This window comes from Cibotium barometz, chromosome 14, assembly GCF_041138505.1.
Source record: "Cibotium barometz isolate CiBa-2024 chromosome 14, ASM4113850v1, whole genome shotgun sequence".
Lineage (NCBI taxonomy): Eukaryota > Viridiplantae > Streptophyta > Polypodiopsida > Cyatheales > Cibotiaceae > Cibotium > Cibotium barometz.
The window spans coordinates 54,873,013-54,898,293 of NC_141059.1; the positions used below are offsets into that span (position 1 = coordinate 54,873,013).

Genomic DNA, 25,281 nt, shown 5'->3' on the forward strand with positions numbered 1-25,281 from the left:
ATCATTTGGTCCCTTCACCAATCTTGACCAGTGTTTCACACACTGGGCGGAACCAAGGTGTGAACGAGGATTTTCCACAAAAGAAAGCTACAGCATTTTACTGGCATGGTTTGGCTTGAAAGATGGCCATATAGCATAAGTAGCACGGGATTTTATTCATAAGAGTGGCTTATAATATTTATAAGTCGGTGTGTTCACATATCATTAATGATGGGTTGGACATATTATTGTTTTTGGGCTTGGATAGGTGGAAAAAAGGAGGTGCCTAAATGAAACTTGGGCATCAAGCCAGGAAAAAGCATAAAAACGAGGATTTTCCACAAAAGAAAGCTACAGCATTTTACTGCCATGGTTTGTGAAAGATGGCCATATAGCATAAGTAGCACGGGATTTTATTCATAAGAGCGACTTATAATATTTATAAGTCGGTGTGTTCACATATCATTAATGATGGGTTGGACATATTATTGTTTTTGGGCTTGGACAAGTGGACAAAAGGAGGTGCCTAAATGAAACTTGGGCATCAAGCCAGGAAAAAGCATAAAAGTTGATATTTTTGGGCTAAAACTTGGAGTACAAGTGAAGAAAAGCATAAAGTTGATATTTTTGGGCTAAAACTTGGAGTACAAGCCAAGAAAAGCTATAAAGTTGATATTTTTGGGCAAGCTCAGCTACTTTGGGCAGAAAGGGAAAAGTGCTGCAAATATAACTTCTTCAAGAGCAGCCACATGGCTGGCTGCCTTCTCCCAGAGCTTGATGGGGTTGGTCGACTTGTTTATGGGCTGACTTATGGACTGTTTTTGGGGCTGATTTATGGCTCAGTTTTGGGGCTGATTTGGCATGGAATTTAGGGCTGTTTTGGGCTCTGAACCGGGTTGTTTTATGGACAGTTTATGGGCTGTTTTATGGACAGTCTATGGGACTGTTTTGAGACAGTTTATGGGATGGCTTTTGGAGCTATGTTTGTATCTTGGCTCTAGATTGAGATCTGGGCAAGATTTGTGCCGATGCTTTGTGGAAAATCCGGTGTTGTATGCACCCGCACCTTGGTATCTTGTAAAAGCTTTTGTGTGAATAAAGAAGTTCCTACGGGGGGCTGGCCGTTCCGGCTCAGTGCGGTGTATTTGTATTTTATATGGTCCTTTCGCTGTGTTATCATGCTCTGTCTGGTATTGAAGTGTTGGTCTATATTATTGTTCCAGGTGTCCCCGTTCCCTACTTGTGACACCCCCCCACCCCCAACCCCTCTTTTCTTCCGTTCATTCCCTCTTCTTTGCTCCCGTCCGCATCCCCCCCTCCCCCCCCTCCCCCTTCCCCCCGGTTCGTGCCTCTTGTCTTGTCGCCTCCCCCTCTTCCATCGTCGTCGGCAGTGCCCTCAGCTTGTGTACTGTTCTTTATTTTCCGGCAAATTTGGGCCTCTTTTGGTCTTCGCCCCCAGGAGGACTCCATGGCAGCCGTCTGTCTCCCCTACTTTGGTATGCAAGATTGTCGGTAGCCGCCTCGCGCATGGCCAACTGAGAGATCTTCTTCAGGCTAGGCTCCTAGGTGTGTTTGCAAAGATTGTAGATATTCATCCATTGGGACGCGACTACTACCAGGTTGAGTTCAATTCTCTAGCGGCGTATGAACTTGTCATGCAGCTAAGCCCCGTTGCATCGCGTACAGCCCAGGCCTTCTTTGCACGCTGGCGGCACGACTTCGACCCAGCATCCGACCCTCTAGCTGGAGTCTCAGGCTTTCCGGTGACAGTCTGCTTTCTAGGCCTCATGAAGGAATACCTTCCTCTTCTCCCGGTGGTGGCAGGTGGTGCCATCGAAAGAAAGATGAATTCCCCCCACCGCTGCCTCGGCCCTCGTACGAGCAGCCGGCATTCCATCTCTCTGCATTTGTGTTGCCTCGTCGGATTCTGTGCCTCACATGATATCTATTCCAAGCCTTCGGGGCGACTGCATTATGCAGCAAGTGGAGTATTCTGGCCTTCCAGTCCAATGCTTCATTTGCAAACAGATGGGTCATCTGGCAAGAACTTGTCCTCGGCGTCAGTCTAGGAGACTGCCCCCACTTCCTGCTCAGATCCGCACCAGGGGGCTGAGGGAGGAGCATGTTCCCAGGCAGCGGAGCACCAAGTACCGACCATAGATGATCTACCAGTTGGAGAGTGGTGGACGGTTGGTCCCCGCTTGGGTCGCCAGTGGACAAAACTAAGCATCGCCATTGTGCGCGCTAGGTTGGCAGCATGTAGGAGGATTCGGTTCTGTAAGAGAACCATTACGAGCACTTATACCAACACCTGCCCGCAGACGGCGAGCCCTCTCCAGTCATGGAGAGCCCCCCCCCCCCCCGGATTTGGCGACTGATTCATAGTTGCGACTCCTCTTCTGGCCCTCAATGCCCGGTGGGGCCAGTTGACCCACCCTCTCTCCGTCAAGCCTTCCCCAGCAGCCTTCCTCTCTGATGGATGCCTCTCAGCAGTGTCCCTCTCCGGCCTCTCCACCCCCTCGCCTGCCTCCTCCCTCCCCCACCCTCGCCACCGACTCTATCGACGGGAGTGCTCTCAAGAGGCGGAGGGGGGAGGGGGATGGTGGGCCCGGAAGAAGAGGAAGGGACAGATTGAGTGAGCAGCCCCCGATCCGGAGAGGAGACAGTCGGTGAGTTCCGTTCGTCGCTTGATTCATTGGTTCTTAGAGCCGGTTGAGATGGCCATTGTGGCCTCCCCTGTGAGAGCTCTCCCACCCGAGTCTCTAGGCAGGCCCCCCAAGATCTTGGGGCAGCTTGTGGATTATAGTTTCTTCCGATGTCTTCCGACGGAAGGGATAGATAGATTTGAAGAGATTGTAGCCTCTATTCGGATCTGTGTGGTCTTCCACCACTCTAGACCCTCTATGCCAGAGAATGGCGCGATGGTCTTCTCTTTTCCCTCGAGTGTAGCCCCGGGGACACAGTGGGACCTAGAGTCGGTGGTTGCTGCCATTCAGGGTCAGGCAGTTGACCTATCGCAGCATCTTCAAGATCTCCACATCACTGACGTACTTACTCATCTCTAGTCTTTGGCCAAGATGAAGCTTGGTGGATCAGTCCATAGAGACCAGGAAGGGGAGATGGTGACCTCTAGCTTGGAGGTGTTGCTTTTTGTGTTCGTGCATACCTCTATCGCGCAGTACCTCCCCCCCTTCTTAGAGGTATCTTCATTGTGATCAATGGAGCATGGAGTATGCATACTCTCGCACTCGTTTAGAGTGGCAGTACATGGAGGGTAGGATCCACGCCCACTTGGCGCGACTTCATACTAGGACGGATTGTGACTATTCCCCATGCCCAAGACTCTTCAAGTGGAGGGCAGTTTCGATAGTTCCGCCTCACACAGAGATTGATATGAGGATTGTATCATGGAACATTCAGGGTTTAGGGGAGCCTCGATGCTTTCGGAGACGAGCGGTCCTTAGAGGAGAGCTTCAATGAGGTATGGTGGGGGGACCTATCGACATTCTTTTCCTCCAAGAGCATCACCTTATTGAGGGGCGCACCTGCTGCTGCGGAGAGATTTTACCAAGCAGGAGTCATTCTTTTTGGTCTCCATCCTTCAGCCCTCCAGGGACGCAGGGAGGAGTGTGTCTCTGTTAGTGAGCAGCTTTTGCCATCGGTGACAGGATCAGGAGTCATGGTTCCAAGACATGCACAGCGGGTTACCATTTTGATTGGTGAGGATAGCGTTGGCTTCCTCAACATGTATGCCTTGAATGCTGCCGCAGGTAGAGCTATTTTTTGGAGCACTGTTAGACAGGCCCTGTCCCAACCTGATTTTAGGTGCATGGGCGGTGACTTCAATATGATAGAGGCAGCAGAGGATAGACTTGGAGGTGGCACGGCCATAGTCTCAGGAGCGGAGTACTCTGCATGGGAGGAGATGATACTGAGTCTTAGGGGACAGGACCCTTGGCATCTCCCAGAGTTTGGGCGTAGCCCTGGGAGTCTTAGCTTCTCTCGATCGGATAGGAGGAGCACTGGCCCCAACCTCTCTCTGTTGGACAGGTTTTACGTCGACGAGTGGGCTTGCAGCCGTGGGGGCATGGTTGGTATCTTGGCAGGCACTACTTTTTCAGATCATGCCCCAGTTATTTTGTCCCTAGAGGACCCATGGAGGCATGATAGGCATGCGAGCTCTAGGATACAAGACAGCCTCATTTAGGACCCCGAGCTTTGCGGCCGGATCAAGTAGATATGGGCAGGACTGGACTTTTCCTCAGGCTTTGCAATGTGCACTTTAGATGGTGGCCTTGGGGAGATCAGTGTCTTCTTATAGGATGCAGCCCAGAGTAGATTGTAGGGATTCGGGAGCAGGAGAGGAGTCTGAGGAGGGGCCTAGCCTCTTTACAGCATCTTTAGGAGAGTTCCCCAGACAGCCCATGGATTGAGAGTCAGCTTGCTGCTACCTGCACGGATTCGGTCCATTGAGGAGAGGAGGGTGGAGTACAGATACCATGCCAGGGCTTCATTTTGGACTCAGGTCGGTGACAGAGTTATAGGAGATTTCTTTGAGATAGCTATAGCCCGCACAGGAGGAAAGACGGTATTCACGGGCCACATGGCCAAGATGGAGCTATTGTTTTTGACCCCCCACATGTGAGAGCCATCGCCACGGATTTCTTCCAATCTCTTCTCATTGGTGCTCCATTATCTCCCTAGGTGATGGACGCGCGCGAGAGAGTTTGGCGGCACATGAGAGAGGTGGTTTCCCTCTCCCTTCGGTCTTTCTTATTGACCCCTTTCACTTTAGAGGAGCTGGCGGAGGCGGTGACGGCACTACCCAAGGGCAAATGCTTGGGGGCGGGTGGGCTTCCTATCTCTTTTTTTCTTCGCCATTGGGACCTCATGGAAGGTGGCCTTCGCGCTGCCTTCAATGAGATTATGCTCACAGGTGCCATGCCAGAGAGGCCCTCAAAGGGCTTGATACATTTGATTCCCAAGGAGGTGGTGATAGATTGGAGATCTAGTTGTGGAGACCCATCGCCCTCCTAGGGATAGCCTATAAGATCTTGGCTAAGGCCATTAGCAGGTGACTTTTGTCCTCTCCCAGACTTGATCCACGACACTCAGACTGGCTTTGTTCAGGATTGGAGCATTCTGGGCAACATCTTTACCTTTTGGTAGGCGACAGCTTTGGCTAGGATGCGGTGATAGGACCTCGTTGTGCTACTCGTAGACTTTGAGAAAGCTTATGATAGGGTGGATTGGAGCTTTTTGGCATAGTCACATGGGACGCGAAATGGGGACGGGGAACAGAGACGGAAAAGATTGAGAAAGGCCATTCCCTGTGACTATAGAGTGACATGGGACGGGAATGGGAATGGGACGATGCTGCCATCCCCAACATTCCCTAGTCTAAAAATGCTCATTCCCTATGTCTATGCTTTCTAGAGGGCACAATGAGCCGGATGGGATTTCCCATGCAGTGGATTCGTGGAGTCTCAGGACTCTACTTAGCATCACACATCCAGGTTCTCATTCAGGGAGCCCGAGGAAAAAGATTCTTCCTTTCGCGTTCGGCTCGACCGGGCTGTCCTTTGGCACCATACCTCTTCCTATTAGGCCATGAGTAGTTTTCTCTCCGCCCAAGAGACCGGACTTCAAGGATTGCGCCTTTCCCTTCGCACGCAGGAGGAGCTGCTGGGCTCAGAGTTTGGAGACATGACACATCAGCTTACCTTGCAGGAGAGGTTGGGAATCTCCAAAGATTTGCGGAGGCGATTGAGATTTTCTCTTGTGCATCAGGGGTACAGATCAAGTGGCACAAGTCGTGTGGTTTTTGGTTAGGGTCAGCACCCGCCTTGACTTGGCGACGAATTAGGCTTTCTAGTGGATCCCGAGGGGCACTCCAGTCCTCTACCTTGGTTGCTAGGTTGGCATTGATCTCTCCTGAGCAGCAGCTCACTCCGCTTCTTTTGAGTATTTGGAAGAAGCTTTTATATTGGAGGTTAACGAGGCTATCCCTAGCAGGCAGAGTGGTGGCGGCGTACCAGGTACTGCTTGCCACCATGTGGCACATCACTTAGTGTTGGGCCTTTTCTCGGGCATGTATTGGCCAGGTACATCACTTGATCGAAACTTTTTGTGGGCCGGGAGTGATGGGAGGCCCGCCAGGGCCAAGGTGGCATTGAGAGTGATCATTCAGCCATGTAGCAGAGGGGGGCTTGGACTCATCGATCCCGCTATCCAGAGCCGTGCCTTGCTTGGCAAGGTGATTGTCAGAGGACTCCTACCTGGCGGTGAGCCTTGGAAGGATTTCCTCTTGGCCCGGATTTCAGCCCGCACTCAAAGCCTTGGGGGCCCGTGGCCACAGAGTACTAGATGGATCTTCACAGAGATGTGAGCCCGTGGTTTTAGCCCAGCCTTTGAGGACAGATTCGCATCCAGTTTACTTCGTGCTTGGAATCATCTCAGCCCAGCCCTCGGACAGATTGTTCCAGTTGCCTTAGAGGAGCAGCTTCGGCAGCCTTTGGTCTGGAATCCCTTGATCCGTTTACCCAGTGGCCACATGCTAGGGGCCCCACCGCATGTATCTTGGGGTGCCCTGTTCATGGGACCAGCCAAGTCTCTCGGAGATTGGATTGCACACAGGCAGTTACCTTAGGAGGAGCAGGAGAGAGGCCTGACAGGGATCCAGGGTAGAGACAGGCTTAGCATCGACATTGACTTAGCTATTCCTCATGAGTGGTTGACTCCTATTCCAGACCCGATCCCCCCCCCCCCCCCCCCCCGGTGTGGCTAAGCGTGTTTACCAAACACGATATCCTCGTGGGGGTCTGTGGAGCAGATGAGGACAGATCATCCTATTGGGTTCTAAAACTGTACAACTGCTGCACTTTTGATGATGAGCCATCTTGTCACCATGCACTGAGTGCAGAGTGCATGTGACATTCCCTCCTGATTAGCTTGGCGGCAGGTTCATGGCTTCCAAGTAGTCCGCCAATAACTGGGGGTACTCCTGGAAGAACTCCTCGTCGAGCCATACGGCTTCGTGGGTGCCTCGATCTCGGAATTTCGTATAGAACTGACGAATCCGTCGACTGGAACCATGCTTCCATCGATGAAGAAGGATCTGCTCAGGCTCAATCACTTCTGCCTCGTCTACCACGTCTGGCTGCTGTTCATCTGAAACATCAAACACTTCTGGACCAATATATGGTTTTAGCCAAGAAACATGGAAAACATCATGCATTGTCCAACTGGTAGGCAACTTTAACTTTATGGAGACATCACTTAACTTTTTGACTATTGGACAAGGGCCAAAACTACGGAATGAAAGCTTGGGACAATGTTGGTCCACTTGTTTCAATCTTTGTTTCACGATGCACGGAGAGACCCAATCCCCTTCCTTGAAGTGGATATCTCGTCTAAACTTACATGCTTGTCTGTGAACTGAATGATGGCCAGGCTCAAAATTGAGGGCCAACCTGGGTTGAGTACCAAACTCTGCGGAATCGACATACTGATCTTCTAAGTCTTTTCCAAAAATGTTGAGAATGGTAGACTCCTGATGACTGGTCGGGATGCTGGTCTTATCTGCTATACTGGGTTATGCTGACCAGGGATGTACTTAATCATTCCTCCAACTTGTTGGAAGAGCTGACCCTGTCTAGTGTGCTGAGCACTCCACTGGGCACTTGGCATCGTCGGGAGCCACTTAAGTGCTTGGTGGTCTGTGGTGACTGTGAAAATGTGTCCATAAGGAACATGTTTCAAATGTTTGAGAACTGACTGCTGTGCTAGCTTGCCCTTAAAAGTCTTGGAAAGACAAGAGGGAAACTTGCTAGGAGGTTCTGCTAATTGTGGGATACTGGGTAGGAGATCATCCTTAAAAATGTCTAAATGAGAAAGGAGATCTGCTAACTGAGGGACTGAAGATGATGAGACATCGGTTATTGATGAGATAGAAGCTGTCTGAGCATAAATTAATGCTCCTTCTGCTCCCTTGCACATAGCTCGTCGGGCGTGGAGATGAGAAATCATAGGAACGCCAAGAATGCTCCTATCCCCCCGAATCATGACAGGCTCAGGAAAACCTTTAGAGATAAAGGTATCCTGCCCCCAATTGGGAATAGGTTCATACTGACGAAACCACTGGATTCCTAAGATCATGTCACATCCCAAAAGAGGAGAGACAATGAAATTGTCAGAATACGCAGCGGAGATGATGACCAAATTTGGGAACACGAGAGCAAAAAACGCAGGCAGAAAAACAGCACAAGAGAGAGACAGATGTAGGCGTGTAACTCTGCTCTATATACACAAGAAGATCCCGAGGAATGATACAAATGAGGTATGGGGGCTGGGGTCCTATATATACCTCCCATAGAGGGCAGTCGGCTAGCAGAAGGAATGCCCACGATTGATGAAAAGACCCACGACTGCATAAATGCAGTCGGCCAGCAAAACAGGTGCCCACGACTGATCAAATCCAGTCGGCCAGGAGCCTTGAAGCCCACGACTGATGTAGATCCAGTCGGCCAGCAATAGGGTGCTCTTGGCATCACTTGGCAGCCCTCCCAAGCCTCAGAAAAATGGGAAAAAATAGGGGGAAAATACGGAGAGTGGGGAAAAATGAGAAAACACCTCATAAGGGCGGGCACACCCACAACAAAGGCCCTGGTGTATAAATCTAGACAGGAGATGACTTCTAACAGAAATCTCGCTGGAATGAGGCCTTTTGAACTTGAAAAGAAAACTGTTGTGCCTTCTGAGAGATGTGGGTGCGGAGACCAGGTGTAAACCCGTCTACCTCCAAATGATAGGGCACTAAGGTACATCTCATGTTGGTAGTCAACTGGGGAGAGATGGCATCCTCAGAACTGCCCATGTCAAAAAGGATTATGAACTGTCGGCCCTTGGCAGAGCCATAAGCTCGGATCAGGCTTTTCTGTGTGGTTGTTGCCTCACCCTCCTGCTTAGCATCAAGTACCACGGATGGCATGGAATGCATAGAAGGTAAGATCTGAACCGCATTGGTGGTAGTAGGCACGTCTGGAGGAGCGGGGGATACTGCGGCAACTGTGGCAGAAGGCTCTTTGGAGGCTTGCTCCGCTTGTCTTTTTGGACAATCCTTCTTACCATGCCCAATGGTATGACAGAAAAAACATCTGTTTTTTGACTGATACTGTCTTTGCTCCTCTGGAGGAAGATAGCCTCCAGTGATGCCTGCTTGAGCCTTTTCCCCAGGGGTCTTATTAGGCTTGGATTCCTTACCCCCTGAACTAGAGCTAGAACTGTTGGCTGTCTTAGTGTCTTTAGAAGACGAATTACCCTTCCCCTGTTGGGGTTTGGTACTGGACTGAGATGACTGCTTGGGCTTGCCTCCGTTCATCTTCATTTCTTCATTTTGAGCGAGAGTCAGAGCCCGGTCTTATGTACTTGGTTTAAAGTTACGAACTGTGAACCAAATGTTGGAGTCCAATCCACGAATGAATTGCTTCATCTTGGCCTGCTCAGATAACCCTAACTGCTGTGCTAAAGTAATAACCTTACCGGAAAACTGAAGCACTGGGGATCCGTTCTGTCTGAGTCCATAGAACTCGTCTTTCAGACCGGTCATGTACTGGGGCGGGAGAAATCTGGTCTTCAGGTCATGGACGAAGATGTCCCAGTCAAAGGCTGTGACACCTGTGGCCTGGTTTGTATGAATACTAGACCGATGTTGCCACCAAGTGACTGCCTCACCAGTGAGATGGGGAGCCGCTAAGTGGACTTTGTCTTGTGGGTCTGTGATCCTAGCTAATGGAAAATGAGCATTAAACTGATGAATAAATTGATTAACAGATGAATGATCACACTTACCATCATACTTACTGAAATTTGGTTGACTGCAAATGATGGTGGTTGCTGCTGCGGGCTGCTGGCTGGTGACACCTATGACTGGGGAGACTGAGGAGAGCTGCTGATACCTCAAGTGTATGGCCTCCTTTTCCCGTTGGTGTTCGAGTAACATACGTTCTCGATCAAGCTCACGTTGGTGTTCCCGAGTGGCGAGTTCAGCCTGACGCCCGTCTTCGTCGATCTTGCGTTGGGCTTCCTCATAGTCCCGTCTTTCTTCTTTTTCTCTTCTCCTTCGGGCCTCGTCCTCTCTCCATTTGTTGTTCCATCTGAAAGAAGAGGGAGATGTAGTCGGGTGCTGCTGGAGGTGTAGAAGGACGTGCTGCTGCTGCCTCCAAGAGTTGGAGACGCTCCATGAGTAGCTGGTTCTGAGCTCTAAGAAGAGCTATGGTGTCTGCTGTAGGCGGAAGAACAAGGTCTCCTTCGGGGGAGACGTCTTCCGGTTGATGAGTACTCTCTCCTGTAGATATGATGCTGAAGTCGGTGGTCGTGCCGGAACGCAATCTAACCATCCAAGGATGCCCCCACGCTAGGATACGGTGTGTGTGGACAATCTGAATCTGATACCAATGTGATATGCAGCGGAAGTCTTTGTATTGGAAGATCCTGTCACACAAATGCTCACACCGTCTTCTGTATCCTGAGTTTCGTGAGTTTAGCAATCCATTTCAATACTTCAAACTTTAAAGAGATGAGAGAGAGATAGATGAGAACTGCACACCAGATTGGGTCCCGAATTACCCACTGAAGGGCCCCCTATCCCGATAACGAGATAGTGTTTGCTTTATTTCTTTAGAGAGAATGACTGTGGACTGTAGATAAGCCAAATGCAAGATCTCGGAGGATCGGAGAGTGGCTGATCTGTACACTGCTGGAGAAACACCTCGATGACTTGATCTCGAGCCTATGCACTCTTCCCAAGGGCATGAGGAAGGGCTGCACACCTGAGTCTGAGAGAAGAAGAAGGTGGACTGTTCTACACTATGTTAGAATGCTGAAAACACTTATGAATGCTGTGTTACCTTCACCAGATGACTGCTACATGTATGGATGATGCACAGAAGGCTGGATACTGATGCAAACTGCAGATTTAGGGCTGGAAACTGCTGTAGACTGTTGATTCAGGGCTGGATACTGCCGTGGACAGAAACGCAGGCATGTAGGAGTGCTGATGGACTGAAACGCAGCAGTTTTGGGGCTGCTGGACAGAAACTGCAGGGTACTGAGGCTGCTGGACAGAAACGCAGAGGTCTTCTGCTGCTGGACAGAAAAACGCAGGGTACTGCAGGCTGATTTCTGGCGTGGATCTGAGGTAGAGCTGTAGGCTGAATCTGGGACTGTAAGGGACTGAATCAGGGCTGCTTTGGTGCTGAAACAGGCTGATTGGATGCTGAAGGCAGGCGCCTAGAGCTGACTGAAGCTAGGGTTTCTCAAGGGGCTGGAGAAGCAAGCTTATGAGCTCCAAGGGCTGGATTAGTCTAGGGCTGAAAGCAAGGGTGCTCCTAGGGCTGAGGAGGAGAGCTCTTAGCACAATGAAGACTGAATGAGAAAATAGGCTCTATGCAAGCCTATTTATACTAACTGGAGGTTGGTCATTTAATAAAGTTTCATATTTATAAATGCCCAATAATGCAAATAATGCTAAATAAATACTATTAAATATGGAAAAAATACCAGATAAATCCCAGTAAATTCCCTAAGGCTTCGGGGATGTTCTAAATGATGCACAGGCATATGAATGCATATTATGCAGGATGCAGAGTGCTTTCTGATGCAAACCCTAAGGCTTCTACTGACTCTACATGCATGAATGATTCTCTCCAAGTGGGTTAAGGGACTTGACTGACTGACTGACCCGCTAAGGCTGAGGAATGACCTACGTAGCTCGTGCCTGACTTATCCTGGACTGAGGATGTACAATGGGGTCACGGCGTACGACAATTATTATCCTATTGGGTTCTAAAACTGTACAACTGCTGCACTTCTGATGATGAGCCATCTTGTCACCATGCACTGAGTGCAGAGTGCATGTGACAGATATTCTCCTGGCAGTTCATGGCGCGGATGAGGGCTCCGCACTGCTTACTTTTTCGATCAGATCTCACTGCAGACTAGTGAGATCGGAGTCTCTCTTGGAGGACCTCAGGGGGTGCACGTTATATAGGGTGAGGGTGATCAGCTTCAATGCACATGAGTGGCACATAGACCCACCTCTGGCCAAGGTGGCCAGGGAGAGAGATTGGTGTTTATGGATTTGGGAGAGCCGGCCCATCACGTGCCTCCAATGGGACCCAGAGGAGTGGATTTGGCGCGATCTTGTAGACAGAGAGGAGACTTCGGGTACCCCGTTCTTTGCATACACATCTAGTGGTCGCTGGACTCCTGGTTCGAGCCAGAGAGCAGCATTGCCGCATAGCACATCTGGGGAGCTCGATGCTGCAAAGCCATCGAAGGCACCCACACTCTGCTTGCGGAGTCTATCAGGAGCATTTGGCTTGACATCATTCATACCCTTTGCGGACAATGGGGGGAGCTTTAGGGTGGTTCTGACCGTATACGGAAGTGTTGGGAAGCCTTCCCGTGGATCTGGCATTGCAGACCACTTGTGTGGTTATTCCCTCCCCCTCCCCTTGTATGAGATAGCCTTCTCCTCATAGAGCAGCTAGCCGGAGGAGAAGTGCATCCTTCTCCTTATTTTGTTCCTTGATCCTCGCTCCGTACATGGAGGCGAGTTTGAATATGCTGTACTGCTTCCTGTTCATGTACCAGTTGTACCGTCTCTTTTGTAAGGGCTGCGCCACCATCTTGTTTGGATTGTACCTGCTGTACGTGCAAAAGGCTGCTTGTAGTGCTGCCCGGGGACGGCCTGAACACGCTGCTGCCCAGAACCTGTTATGGCTGTCTGAGGCTTGTGTTCCATGGGTATTTTATATGTGGAAGTATTATTCGCTTCCGCTAAGTTTTTCTATTACATATTGCATCATGAAGACCTGTGGTTTTGGGGAAAATCAGTACTCACACGGAAAAAAGATGGTTTATACAGATACATGGAATATTTTTGGGTATTCTTGTATATGTTACGTGTTGAAATTATCATCGGTTTTTATTGGGATTTCGTATGTATTTTCATGTGGGATTGAAACTCGTGAGATGGGGAAGACCAGCACCCACAATCAGATGAGGTCTATATACATTTTCAAGGTGTTTGGGGATTTATAAAAACCCCTTTTGTATTTGGAAGCAATGATTATTGTATCAGAATAATCTTGCCTTTCTCCAAGTGTGGAAGACGAAGAGCCCCCCCAAGCTTGTACCTGTTTAAAGTACTCCTTGGTAGTAAAGAACTCCAAGGGGGGGCTCATTCCAGCCCAAGTGTGGCGTCACTCGTGCATATCTCTAAATTTTTTCAAAGTTATGTGGAATGTGCCTCTTTCATTTTCAGCTTTGTGGACTTGTGGATATGGTTAAGTGTTTGTGGTCAATGTTTAAAATGTTGAATGTGCATTTAGGGTATTGAAAAGTATGTCGAAGGCCCTAGTCCTTGGACAAACTCGACAAAAGAAAGCTAAGTATTTTTAGTGAATACTCGAGATAATATTTGCTTGATGTATTTATCATTGTTTTGAGTAAAGTAGGTGATAAGCCTAACTCTTGTACAGAAACACATGGAGAAGAGTGGATTGTTTTTCCTTGGATTTTGTTTCAGGGAAAATTTGAGATTGTCCTAGGTTTATGGACAATGTTTGTGGAGTATTCTTTGCTCACAACATCATATGGGATTTATGACATATTCTTCTATTTCTCTATGGCCAAAATGCTTATAAACTAGGAGAACGAGGGTATGCTTGTGATGCTGGAATCACTATCTTCCATTATGGAGGCCACGGGCTTGCAGAATCGTGTTGGGATCGTGAATCCCACCATACACGAAGAGTCGTGTTGGGATCATGGGGAGGGCAATTCAATGAACACTTCGAGGAGTCGTGTTGGGATTGTGGGGTGGGTGCGTCATTGATCCCACACCAAGCTTGTTGATTAGAGTTGGGAATGTGTGGGAGAATAAGAGGACCGTTGGGATTGGGAGGAGGGTTGCCAGGACAAGAATCCTTAAAGTTTGATGAGAGAACCAAAAGTTGGTCTACCCGAAAGGGCAACTCTTGTGACGATCTTCACCAACAATCATCATTGTTTGAAATGTTTTTATATCTTTTTGGATCGATCGATAGGCTTGGATTGGCCAAAGAGCATGGCTTGAAAGATTAGCCATTTCTTCTGATTCTTATTGCATGAAGGATGGCTTGGCTTGAGAGGTTAGTCCAAATATTGATCTCTGGATTTATCAAATATGTTTCATTGATAGAGGTACAGTTGGCTCTTTTGCTTGAATTTGGTGAATTCTCTATGGAGATACGGTTGGCTATTTTGTCCGTATCTAGTACATTCTTTATTGGTACCAATGAGAATTATGGTAGGAACTATTGGACATATTAATGAAGGCAGTTGGCTCTTATGCTTGTGTCATTCTTTTCACTGATTCTGCATTGGTCACGATCAACCTAGTCATTGTGCATATCTATTATAGATATGCCTTAAGGTTGACAAATGAGGTCAACTGGTTAGAAGTGGGAGGGGATGTCACTATCCTAGACATTTCCCAATGTGAAAGGGGTCTAGTGGATTCCAGGATGCCCAAAAATCAATGGGTGTACAAGCTTTGGGAATGGTATTTTATCCAATACAAGAACAAGGCCCCTGAAACCAAATCGTGGTGCTCAGAATAAAAGATTGGACAAGAGCTGGACTCCATATGCTTGTTTTGCACGTAGTAAGCGTGCCCGGCTAGCCCCAAGTCTTGGGGAAGGATTTGGTGTGGAAACATGCTCTTGATGGATGTCCACATTCACTTGGTGTGTAGGTGGATAAGTTGTTTCAAAGCATTTGCACTCATTTTAAATAAGTACGGACATTTTATCAAATGGGCATGCCGTGAGTAATAGGTTTCACATCTTTGGGGCTGGACATATGAGATTTGGGTGCCCAAGATTTCAAAAGATAGCAAGAAAGAGTTGTGGACCTTAGCACACGTGTTGACCTGCTCATAAACGTGACAATTGTATTGCATAAATAAATCAAGCAACCGACAACTTGTTGATATAATGTCTGATCCCTTGGGAACATCCTACAAGGAAGAAAAGAGATGACGTTGTGATGTGATGTCACCAAATAGCTGAATCCTTTTTGTTAGCACTTGGTGCTGATGCATCGGCCATAGACATGCGAGCGTCTTTCTTCTCCTCCTCTTTTGCAAGCATCTTCTTGCATTCATTTATGTAGTGCCTTGGCTTCCGATAGTAATTGCATTTGCCCTTCTTCTTGGGCTTCTCATTGTCACCCTTGCTTACATCCTTGCTAGAAGAGGTAGTTGTCCCACCTTAGGCCTTGTAGCCAGTGGCACTGGATGCCTTGCCTTTACCTTTGCCTTAAGCGGCAAAAGCTTGCTCATTCTCGACGTGTTCGTCTGGGATTGCTCCTCTTGTAGAAGCAAAGACATTAGCTCATTAAAAGAAAAGACATTTGCATTGCCTTTCATGAGCAACTGAAGTGTAGTAGCAAAGCACTGATAGTTGTCCGGCAATGCATTGAGGAAGAGAATTGTTCGGAATAAGCTCATCAATGACAAATGTATGCAGGCTGTTCTCGAAGGTCTTTCACCTTCGTGAGATACTCATCCATAGAGTCACCCTCATCCATATGCAATGGGTCTAGCTGCTTTTTCAGGTAGACATGGCAAACAACTAACCACTGCACATGATATGTCGTGAGACTAAGCATCCCGTGACTTAAGGACGAGGGGCCTTTCTTTGTCCACATCTTTTCCGGCTCTTCATGCATCAATAAAGGGTGTATCCTCAACTCCCATCTGTTTGCATAACTTCACCACCCATCTATTTGCATAACTTCACCCCATCTTCCCTTGGTGAATTCCCTGTAGGCAATCCCGTCACTCTCACATGGAGAACTCGTGTGTGTCTTTTTGTTTTTTTTTTCTCCTGGTGAGATATCCTGCATCAGTGAAGTTTTTTCCCCGCCCAGATGCGTAGAGAGCCCCTGCTCATAGGCGGTCTAGAAACGTGTCTGTAGACGGTTTGGTGCCTTGGGGTAATAGCCATGGGGAGGGTCGAACCCAGGAACAAACCCCCCCCCCCCCCCCCCCCCCCCCCCAAAAGTCCCCCGTTCCCAGGTGAGACCAACTACTTGGCTATTAGTCTGTCGGCAGAACTCGTGTCTGTCTATGTTTGTCCTCGTCAAAAGTAGCTACCATGATTTTGTTTTGGGGGCGGGCTGGTTTTACTTCTTCACCACTTCCACCCATTTGGAAGTGGCCTCAATGTCCTTGTGTACCACTTCGTTCTGTACCTGAATCTTTGAGTTGGTCACCTGCATGTCTTGATGGAGCTTCGCATTCTCTTCCCAAAGTCGTTGCAGTTTCAGTTGGAGGGCTGCTTTTGGAGACCTTCATCCTTTTCAGTCTTCTTGTTCTTGAGAGAAGCAATTGTTTCTGTAATTTCAGTGTATTTAGCCCTTCAAACTCCTCATATTGCTCCTTTGATCCTCCAAGCTCCTCCTAATTTTTTTCCTGGAGTGTCAAAATGTCCCTAAGATTGTAAATCCGTCCCGAGCATTGGAGGCCAGCTTGTCTATACTAATGTAAGATTCTTTTATCAGTGGCTTCTTTCATTTTTCCCTGTGACTCGTTCCATTGCATCATTTTGCTGTTGCAAAGTGAAAAAGAGAGAGAGAGAGAGTTTTGTAATGCCTTTGAAAGTCCTAAAGGGTCTTTTGAGACCAAAATGTTTAGAAAGGGGTTTTTTCCATAGTCGTTAAGAGGGAATTGGATTGCTAAGCAAGTTACCTTACAGGGATTCTGTTGGTCAAGACTTACCTTACAGGGATTCTGATGTTCAAGACGTAAGTCCAATGGGGGGCCTATAGGGATTTGAACTCGGGATGTCCCCTCTCCAATTACAAGCCCTCACCGCTGGGCTATAGCCTACCCACCTGGCTATGGGGGTTTGAACTTGGGACCTCTCCTCCCCGGTCACAAGCCCTCACCATTAGGCTTCACGTGTTGGCAATGTTTAGAAGGGTTGATCCTTAACATGAAAGAAAAGGGGAGGGGAAAGTGTATTACCTCCCTCAAGACCTTACTGCTACATGAACTAATCATTAATCCATTTGTGCATATTTGGCCCTACTCATTTCTCATGGTATCAGAATCTTGTCAGGTAACTTGTAACAGGGAAACCAGCACGCAAGGCTGCTTATCTTGCTGTCACGAGTCTCCAATAGAGGTTCTGCCTATTAAAGGGCTCGTTTTTGGAGATGGACATGGAGGAAACTGCACAATTTTCCAAAAGCAGGTCAAGTCTGACTTCCATCAGTGAGTTATGTTGTGTCCATGATGATGAATTGATGGAGCACACAGAAGGAGATGTGTTCCTAGAAACCGATCCCACAGTGCAAGAGAAGAACAAGAAGAAGAAAAAGAAGCACAAAGGAGGGCCTCAAAGCCCAAAGCGGATCTTAGCCTTCAACACATCTGAGCTGCTAAAGCTAGACGAACATAAGGCGGAGATTAGAAAGTGTGCAGCAGGCGGCGTCAAGAGCTTATCCAAATGTGTGTCATTTCCTGCCAGTGCTGCCCTTAAAGTCAGCTATGCCGTAGTTGAAAACGGTGAAGGTTCTGGGGATTCGGAGGATTCAAATGAGCACTTGATGTCCACGTCTTTGGATGACAAAACCTCCGTGCTGACACATCGTGTTTCTCTTCCTGTAAGGCTCTTGCTACCCATTGATCTTGATATGTTTATGGTTTCCTAAACTGGTCCAAAATATGTTTGTAGAATGTTGGCTATGTTCTAACAATCAACGTGTAAACCTTGCTTGTATTAAGCTGAAGTCTGCACTCCGAGGCGGCTATGAAGAGCTCGGTTTTGGACCTCGACCGAAGCTGCATGTCAAGTGGGCACCTAGTGTTTGGGAGCCGCCTTGCTCCACTGTCTCTCACACTCTGAATAATAATCACTCAAAGAAGGATTCAAAATGCGGGCATAAAGGAAAGTCAAGTCACGATGACCTACATAAGAAGCCGAACAAGATGAAACTTCACAAAGTGAAGTACGACGCTGGGTCAAGCACCCTCAGGTGAGGATTTTGGGGGGGGGGGGGGGGGGGGAGAAGTCTCATGCAAGCTGAGACTTCAAGTGGTGCAAGCGAGGTACTGTTCAGCAGGGGCAGCACACAAGCATTGAAACAACTTGGATCTGACACAATGGATGGTGGTGATATGAACTGCAAGGTAGCAACACAGAAGGACTTTGAAGTAGCAGATGGGCGGCCAGCTGCACTATTAAAGAAAGGTGTCATAGATGGCTTCCGGTATCCCAATGTTTCCACATGCACAGGTTCTTTGCTTGGGAGTGGCAGCATCCCATGCAACCTCCTCTATGGACAGGCCATGTGATGTGGTGATGAGAAACTTCTATTAGTGATAGTTTCCTGGTTGGGATGACTTCCTATTATGTGGATCTTTTTGTACAGAGCATCAGTTCAAGTAACTATGGAATATGAGCGTCTTTGTGTGATTGTGTGTTTTCATTCAATAACTAATAATGTGAGGAGTAATTGGTGGCTGCAAGTAGCATCATTTGATAATATCTGCACAGGATTGTTTGGTTCTGTGAACTGAATGCATTTCTCTTCACTCATTGGAGAGGTGTATACATCAACGAATAGTTTCACTGGAGCTCTTTGTAGACAAGTTGGGGTCCAGTACATGTTGGAGTAGGTAGGTAATTGTTTGTTTCATGACACACTCAAGACATTGAAGTTACATGGGATCCACCTATCACACATTGAAGATACATGCATGGGAGTATACCTGCCACATGTTGAAAATGTAGATGGGTAAATGTCTTTCACAATAGGTAAATTCTAGGTAGTGTAAGATTGGAAGCATAAATGTAAAAACTTGCGATGCTTTGATCGATTTCAGTTTATTGGAGGAGAAATGCAAGCTGGCACAATTGTGAGGTTTCCTTGGATTATAAAGATTACTTATAAAAAGCTTGGGGGTTTTGCTCATAATGCCAATGAAGGTGGATTGAGAAGGGGGGAACGTTTCAATGAGAGTCTATCAATTCAGAGAGCAAATTCTTTTTGCCAAAGTATAGGAAGAGTGCCATGAAGAGAGTTTGCCAAAGCATAGGAATGCATCTTACATGAAATTGGGCATTACAAAGGCATTCCAGTGTATATCATGCATATTATGTAGCCTTCAGACAAGCCATCACATACACTAGGTGAAAGTCCCACCTCCGATGGTTCCATCCTTATGTATAAAAGTCTTTAAGACCCCTATACCTAGGATAATCTAAAACTAGTTTAACTCAGAGTCTATGTGCATATAGGATTAGACATGCAACCACTACGCTGCATGATAAATAAAAGGTTTTCTGAATAAATGCTCCATTATTCATTTACCTCGATAAAAGGTAATGCATAGCACTGTTTGATTTGAAATGAAGTTTAACATTTATTGCATTCAAAACCAATCATTGAAACCCAGCAACATGATTGTTTCAAGCCACAACCTGAAGATGTACGTATTCACACAAATCAAAAAAGACATCCAGCCAGCATAAACTAGGATAGTTTCAAGCCATGCATCTGCTATCACATTAATTTTATGAACACAGTCAGCATCATAGCTGCAATGAAACATGTTCCATACTCTCCATTATTCATTTACTTTGATAAAAGGTAATGCATAGCACTGTTTGATCTGAAATGAAGTTTAACACTTACTGCATTCAAAACTAATCATTGGAACCCAGTAACATGATTGTTTTAAGCCACAACCTGAAGGTGTATTCACACAAATCAAAAAAGACATCCAGCCAGCATAAACTCTAATAGTTTCCAGCCATGCATCTGCTATCACATTAATTTTATTAACACAGTCGCATCATAGCTGCAATGAAACATGTTCCGTACTCTTCATTATTCATTTACCTCGATAAAAGGTAATGCATAGCACTGTTTGATTTGAAATGAAGTTCAACACTTATTGCATTCAAAACTAAGCATTGGAACCCCGCAACATGATTGTTTTAAGCCACAACCTGAAGGTGTATTCACAAAAATCAGAAAAGACATGCAGCTAGCATAAACTCTAACTAGGATAGTTTCCAGCCATGCATCTGCTATCACTTTACTTTTATGAATAGAGTCAGCATCATAACTGCAATGAAACATGTTCCATAAATATAGAAAGGATGGAAGACGCCGTAGGCCTTAAGACAACCTTTCGAAGTAAACTCATCAGAATGAAATTTAGAAAACATGATCTTATGATTATACACCCAAGCACTAGGCTACATGCCCCTTCATGATACTTTTGAGGGGTTTTCTTTCCTATAATCTATATTATACGTTCATTTACATTGAGAGATAACATCATTCGTCTTTTTATAAGAACGTATGACATCTTTAACTTAAAATTAAGTTTCCGATTGTCATAAACAAGTGACGAGTAGCCAAAAGCATGAGTGGCTTTGATAGATTCAAACCATCTTAAGCTACTAAACCTGCACTAAAGATATCTAATACATTGACCACTACGTCATAATGTTTTCACACATTTCAGTGACCCACAACCTAACAATGTGTTCACAAAAAAATCAATTAAATACATAAATCCAAGTCCAGCCAGCATAAAAAAATCAATTAAATACATAAATCCAAGTCCTTACAATGTGTTCACAAAAAAATCAATTAATACATAAATCCAAGTCCAGCCAGCATAAAAAGCTAATTGGGACAGCAGCCAACTTTGCATCCTCTATCAAAACACCACAATACATTTATCACCACAATCAGCCTCATAGTTTCAAGGAAACACATTTCATACCTTTGAAATGTACCAAAGACTAGTACATGCCATACTGGTTTTATGCTATCAAATAGATATCTGCCCCATATACCAACAAAAAGTATATTGCTTCTCATTTTGTAATCATGCTGTGCTTTTGCAAGTGGCCACAAGTGTTGACCTGAAAACCCACCTCCAAGGAGGAGGAATTGTGTAGTTCTACACTTTGAAATCAAATCTTCAATGGGAATCAAAAGAAATCAAGAGTGAAAAATCTTCAATTTTCATGATGGAAAAGTTCGAAGATAGGCAAGTTCGAAAAACTACAAGGCATTCACCAAAGGTACAAAACGTTTTGTGAAGGTAGGCCCCGAGCCACCAAAGGTACAAAACGTTTTGTGAAGGCATGAAGAATGTTTTTGAAGCACATTTCATGAACTGTTTCGCAAAATACAAGGCGTTTTTGAGACGTGTTTCATGAAAAGCCTGTCCACCATGGTCAACCTTTTGTTCACACGTCAAAAATATCAGATCAAGCAGGTAGTGTACCCTAATAACATGGAGTTCACTCTAGTCAATAACATTGACATACTGCTAGAAGCCCAAAAAACATTTGAGCTTTACAATATAGTGTAAGTATATTTCATTGGTCTATATAAAGCTTTTTGCTCATGGAGCAAGGGAAGGAGCTATGCAATACAGTAGGACAAGAGGCCATAACCAAAGAGTCAAAAATAGGGAACCCATGTGATATATATATACCTAGATGAATCCAAGAACATGCCCAAATTCACCTTTTAGTAATGTGCATGTTATATGCTCATGGTAGTCAACCCACAAGACTATAACTATCAACTCCATTATGCATAGTATGGACTAGATACTACCACATCCCCACCACTAACGTCATCAGCGCCCAATAGTGGGTGTAGAACACTGTATCAAGATATGCTCTCACACACGCACTCCACACACACACACAAGAGCATATATTCACACAAAGCCCTTCATATTGAGTTTCTGTCAAACCTCCGGAGATGCAGGGCAGACTCCGCCATAATGAAGCCTAGCACTAAGGGAAGTAGCAAATAGAAAGAATTAGTACAGCAAATAAGTAGTTGATAGGGCAAATGCACTACTAAAGATAGAGAGAATTAGCATAATATCAACTGGCCGTAACTCGGACGAAAACATCACAATGTGAAATCTGCATGTCTGCTAATACGGCTGAATTATATACCTAGATGAGTCCAAGAACATGCCCAAATTCACCTTTTAGGAACATGCATGTTATATATTCATGGTAGTCAACCCACAAGACTAATAACTATCAACTCCATTATGCATAGTATGGACTAGATACTACCACATCCCCACTAACTGTCATCAATGCCCAATAGTGGGTGTAGAACTCTGTATCAAGATATGCTCTCTCTCTCTCTCTCTCTCTCTCTCTCTCTCACACACACACACACACACACACACACACATAAGAGCATATATTCACACAAATCCCTTCATACTGAGTTTTTGTCAAACCTCCGGAGATGCAGGGCAGACTCAGCCATAATAGACTAGTACGGCAGAGCAAGGTATGCATGGTAGGTATAACAGCTTTTGTCAACACATCTGTGCACAAGTTAGAGTCTACATATTCTTTGTGAACATAAGGAATTAAAGCTTGAAACTCCCTTGAGCAAAGCTTTGCGTGCACATTGCAAGAAAACTATTTTTTCTCCTAATTTCTGGAAAAATAATACATTATAAAATGGGGTTCTTCAAATGCTGTGAAGAGGAGGAAAGAGTAGGTCAGAGATGGATTAAAAGGACTGGCCAAAACAGAAGGCCAAATTCATTGGTCACAAAAACAGACAAAAACAGAGAAGTCCGTCTTTGCTTTGCGAGAATCTATCCACAAAGCACCAGACCATCCACTCCACATCAATTGCGATTAAACTAAACAGACTTTCCGCATCTGTCTTTCCAACCACTAGGCCTTCAGCTTAATACCCCTCCTTAGCCACACAGGAGCTCCCTCAATGCTAGCATCCCTCGTTGCAGTTATGTTACACACCACATTACTCTGCTTACCTTTGTGTTGATGTGTTACTTGCTTTCGCTTCAGACGGTGCTCAAGCCGAACAAGACGGGACGCCTGCACCCGTCGCTCGATCTCAAGGGCATGGGAGAAGTCCCACACTCTCACTGTCTGTTCCTCTCCTACACTCACTATCCTATCCGCTCCAACATCGACAGAATAAAAGCTTTGACTGAATCCAAAAAGCATACGTTGTGGTGGCTCGGCATCCGTAGACACCACCGTCCATGGGGCCCACCGGGGCTTTGCCTTGCCCCTTGAACACCCGCCTCCTAGTCTTCCATGATCACTCGTTCTCTTCATTATCTTCCTGACATCCATCATAGCAAGTGATCCATCCCCTGAGGCAGAAACAAGCCATGGGTCTTCAAAAGCCAAGGCATACACAGGTCCAGAATGAGGTTGCCAATAGGCAACTGTATCACTGCTCGACCCCTCGTGTGTGTTTGCAGTTCCTGCTGAGCATCTCCTACGCAAAGCCTTTTCCTCGTACATACGAATGATGCCGTCCTCACCACCAGAAAACACGAAATGCCCTGACCTGCTGCATTCCACTGCATAAGCTTGACCATTATGTGTGCCAGTTCTGACTCGCAGACAATTGCCTGTCTCAACATCCCAGCTGTACACATCACTACCTGCACTAGTGACCAGCCTCTGGCTCTTAAGGGCAACTGCCCAAACCCAATCCCCATGATTCAATGTTCTGATGCATGCCAAGGTACCACGATCCCAAACCTTAACTGTCATGTCCCATGAGCCACTGCAGATTCTAGTCTCATCCAAACACACACTTGTGATCGGCCCATCATGTCCAGAGACCACTATATTCGAAGCACCTGGAATCACACCTGCAACATCAAATATGTGAAAAAGACCAGGCACGGCTCTCCAAACTCTAACGTTGGCATCCGTTCCTCCCACTACCAGCATTTTCATGTCTACTGCTATTGCTCGCAAGGTGTAGCCAAGTGGTTGTGACCAAGTAACTGGTAAACATTCTTCCAGATCCCATATCCTGAGAGTAGAATCATACCCAGCTGTAAATATGAGGTTGGCTGGTGAGAGCAGGCGGACACACCGAACCGCTTTGGTATGGCCATTCATCATGTCGGTACGAAATCTGCCCAAAAATGCTTTGCTTCTAGTTTCTCTGGCAACATACAAATCCCTCCATGTCTTTTCTGAAAGCACAGGAGATGCATCTTTGGATGTGCTAGAAGCTGGGTTTCCCCATCTCTCACAATAGAAATCCTTCCACCCATGGCTGTCAGATGACAACCCACGGAAAAGGGAGCAAACACAAGAAACCACACTGAGCTCTCGGGCATCCAGATGCTTGAAAACTTCCGCGATTAGGGCAGGTGGAAGGTCCAAGAAAGCACTCCGGGAAGAAGACACCCTCCCGGCCATGGAGCCATTTCCAGGATCATGTGAAGTCATGGTATCACCTGCCCCAGGGCTTGAAGAGCTACCTACACTTAAAAGCTTTGCTGTCCCTACATGAGAAAGTGCATTTTCATACCACGCATCATCAGCTACACCCGCAGATCTATCCAAAGACCTCTGTTGCAATGCCATGGAGCCTAAAATGTGCTAGGCAAAACCCTTTTGTTGAAAAAATTGACGTGGATATATTACCTCAGAACACCCTTTCCTTGACGATATATGACCGTGCTTCCTTTATGAGAAAGGATTCATCTGCAAACCCTTGCGAAACACCTTCCTTGTTGGAGAAATTTGATCTGACCCCTGAAACCGTCGATCCCCTTTCCTTTTAGAAAAAAACTGTACAGAGAAGACCTCCAGATGGGCAAAGAAACCCCTTGCTCGATGGAGATTCAATTGATATTTCGGCAAAGAAAATCTCCGAATATGGGCAGAAAAAATCCCAAATTTTCTTTTGTAGAAAATCTACATTAACCAGATATAATTTCAGTGGATTAGTAATAGCCTCCTCAGAGATAAAGGCCAACCCTTTCAGAAACGGAAGTGCAGAAAACAAAGAAAAGTCACCTGCGAAAAAAATGTAGAAAATGGTCAGAAATCCCCTTTTGGAAGAAGGCGATTGGCGACGAAATCTGGGCGATCTATAGATCGATTCAAGAAGTACTCTGCCCTTAGTGTTTGTTTCAGCCACACTTTTGCGGCAAATGTGGATCGAGTACTTTTAGACGTTTAGTATTAAAACCAAATTAAGCAAGTCTTCACTTTACTTGCCCTGTTCTGATCAAAGATGTTCTTGATTCAATAAGTCAAATAACTTTGGATACAGATAATGAATTAAACATTCCTAAGGGGCCTGTGTTGATAGAGAGAACCCCATAGCTCTAAGAGACAGATGAAAGAGCTTTGCAAGCCTATAGAGAAGAACAGAAAACCCAAT

The 25,281-nt window shown here is 46.3% G+C and overlaps 2 protein-coding genes across 6 annotated transcripts in view; one reads left to right on the forward strand and one right to left on the reverse strand.

The window, feature by feature from the left end:
* Positions 1–18,511, forward strand: part of LOC147632212 (uncharacterized) — a 44,164-nt gene extending 25,653 nt beyond the window's left edge. For 2 of the 5 annotated variants that reach the window (XM_086808867.1, XM_086808865.1), the window contains 2 exons: positions 17,140–17,697; positions 17,819–18,511. In XM_086808867.1, the coding sequence (XP_086664993.1) occupies positions 17,248–17,697; positions 17,819–18,073 (705 nt within the window). In that variant the 5' untranslated portion in view covers positions 17,140–17,247 and the 3' untranslated portion in view covers positions 18,074–18,511. The remainder of the gene's footprint in view (positions 1–17,139; positions 17,698–17,818) is intronic. The other 3 variants (XM_086808866.1, XM_086808864.1, XM_086808868.1) reach the window with 2 other exon arrangements.
* Positions 18,512–22,512: 4,001 nt separating this feature from the next.
* LOC147632213 (F-box/WD-40 repeat-containing protein At5g21040-like) lies at positions 22,513–25,057 on the reverse strand. Its single transcript, XM_086808869.1, has 2 exons — positions 24,912–25,057; positions 22,513–24,809 (listed from the first exon to the last, which is right to left on the reverse strand). Exon 2 carries the CDS (start codon positions 24,474–24,476, stop codon positions 22,788–22,790), a length of 1,689 nt encoding a protein of 562 aa, XP_086664995.1. The 5' UTR covers positions 24,477–24,809; positions 24,912–25,057; the 3' UTR covers positions 22,513–22,787.
* Positions 25,058–25,281: the final 224 nt, after the last annotated feature.

Coding starts and splice junctions, on each gene's coding strand:
- LOC147632213 (XM_086808869.1), bottom strand. CDS start 24,476: ATGGCATTGCAACAGAGGTCTTTGGATAGATCTGCGGGTGTAGCTGAT.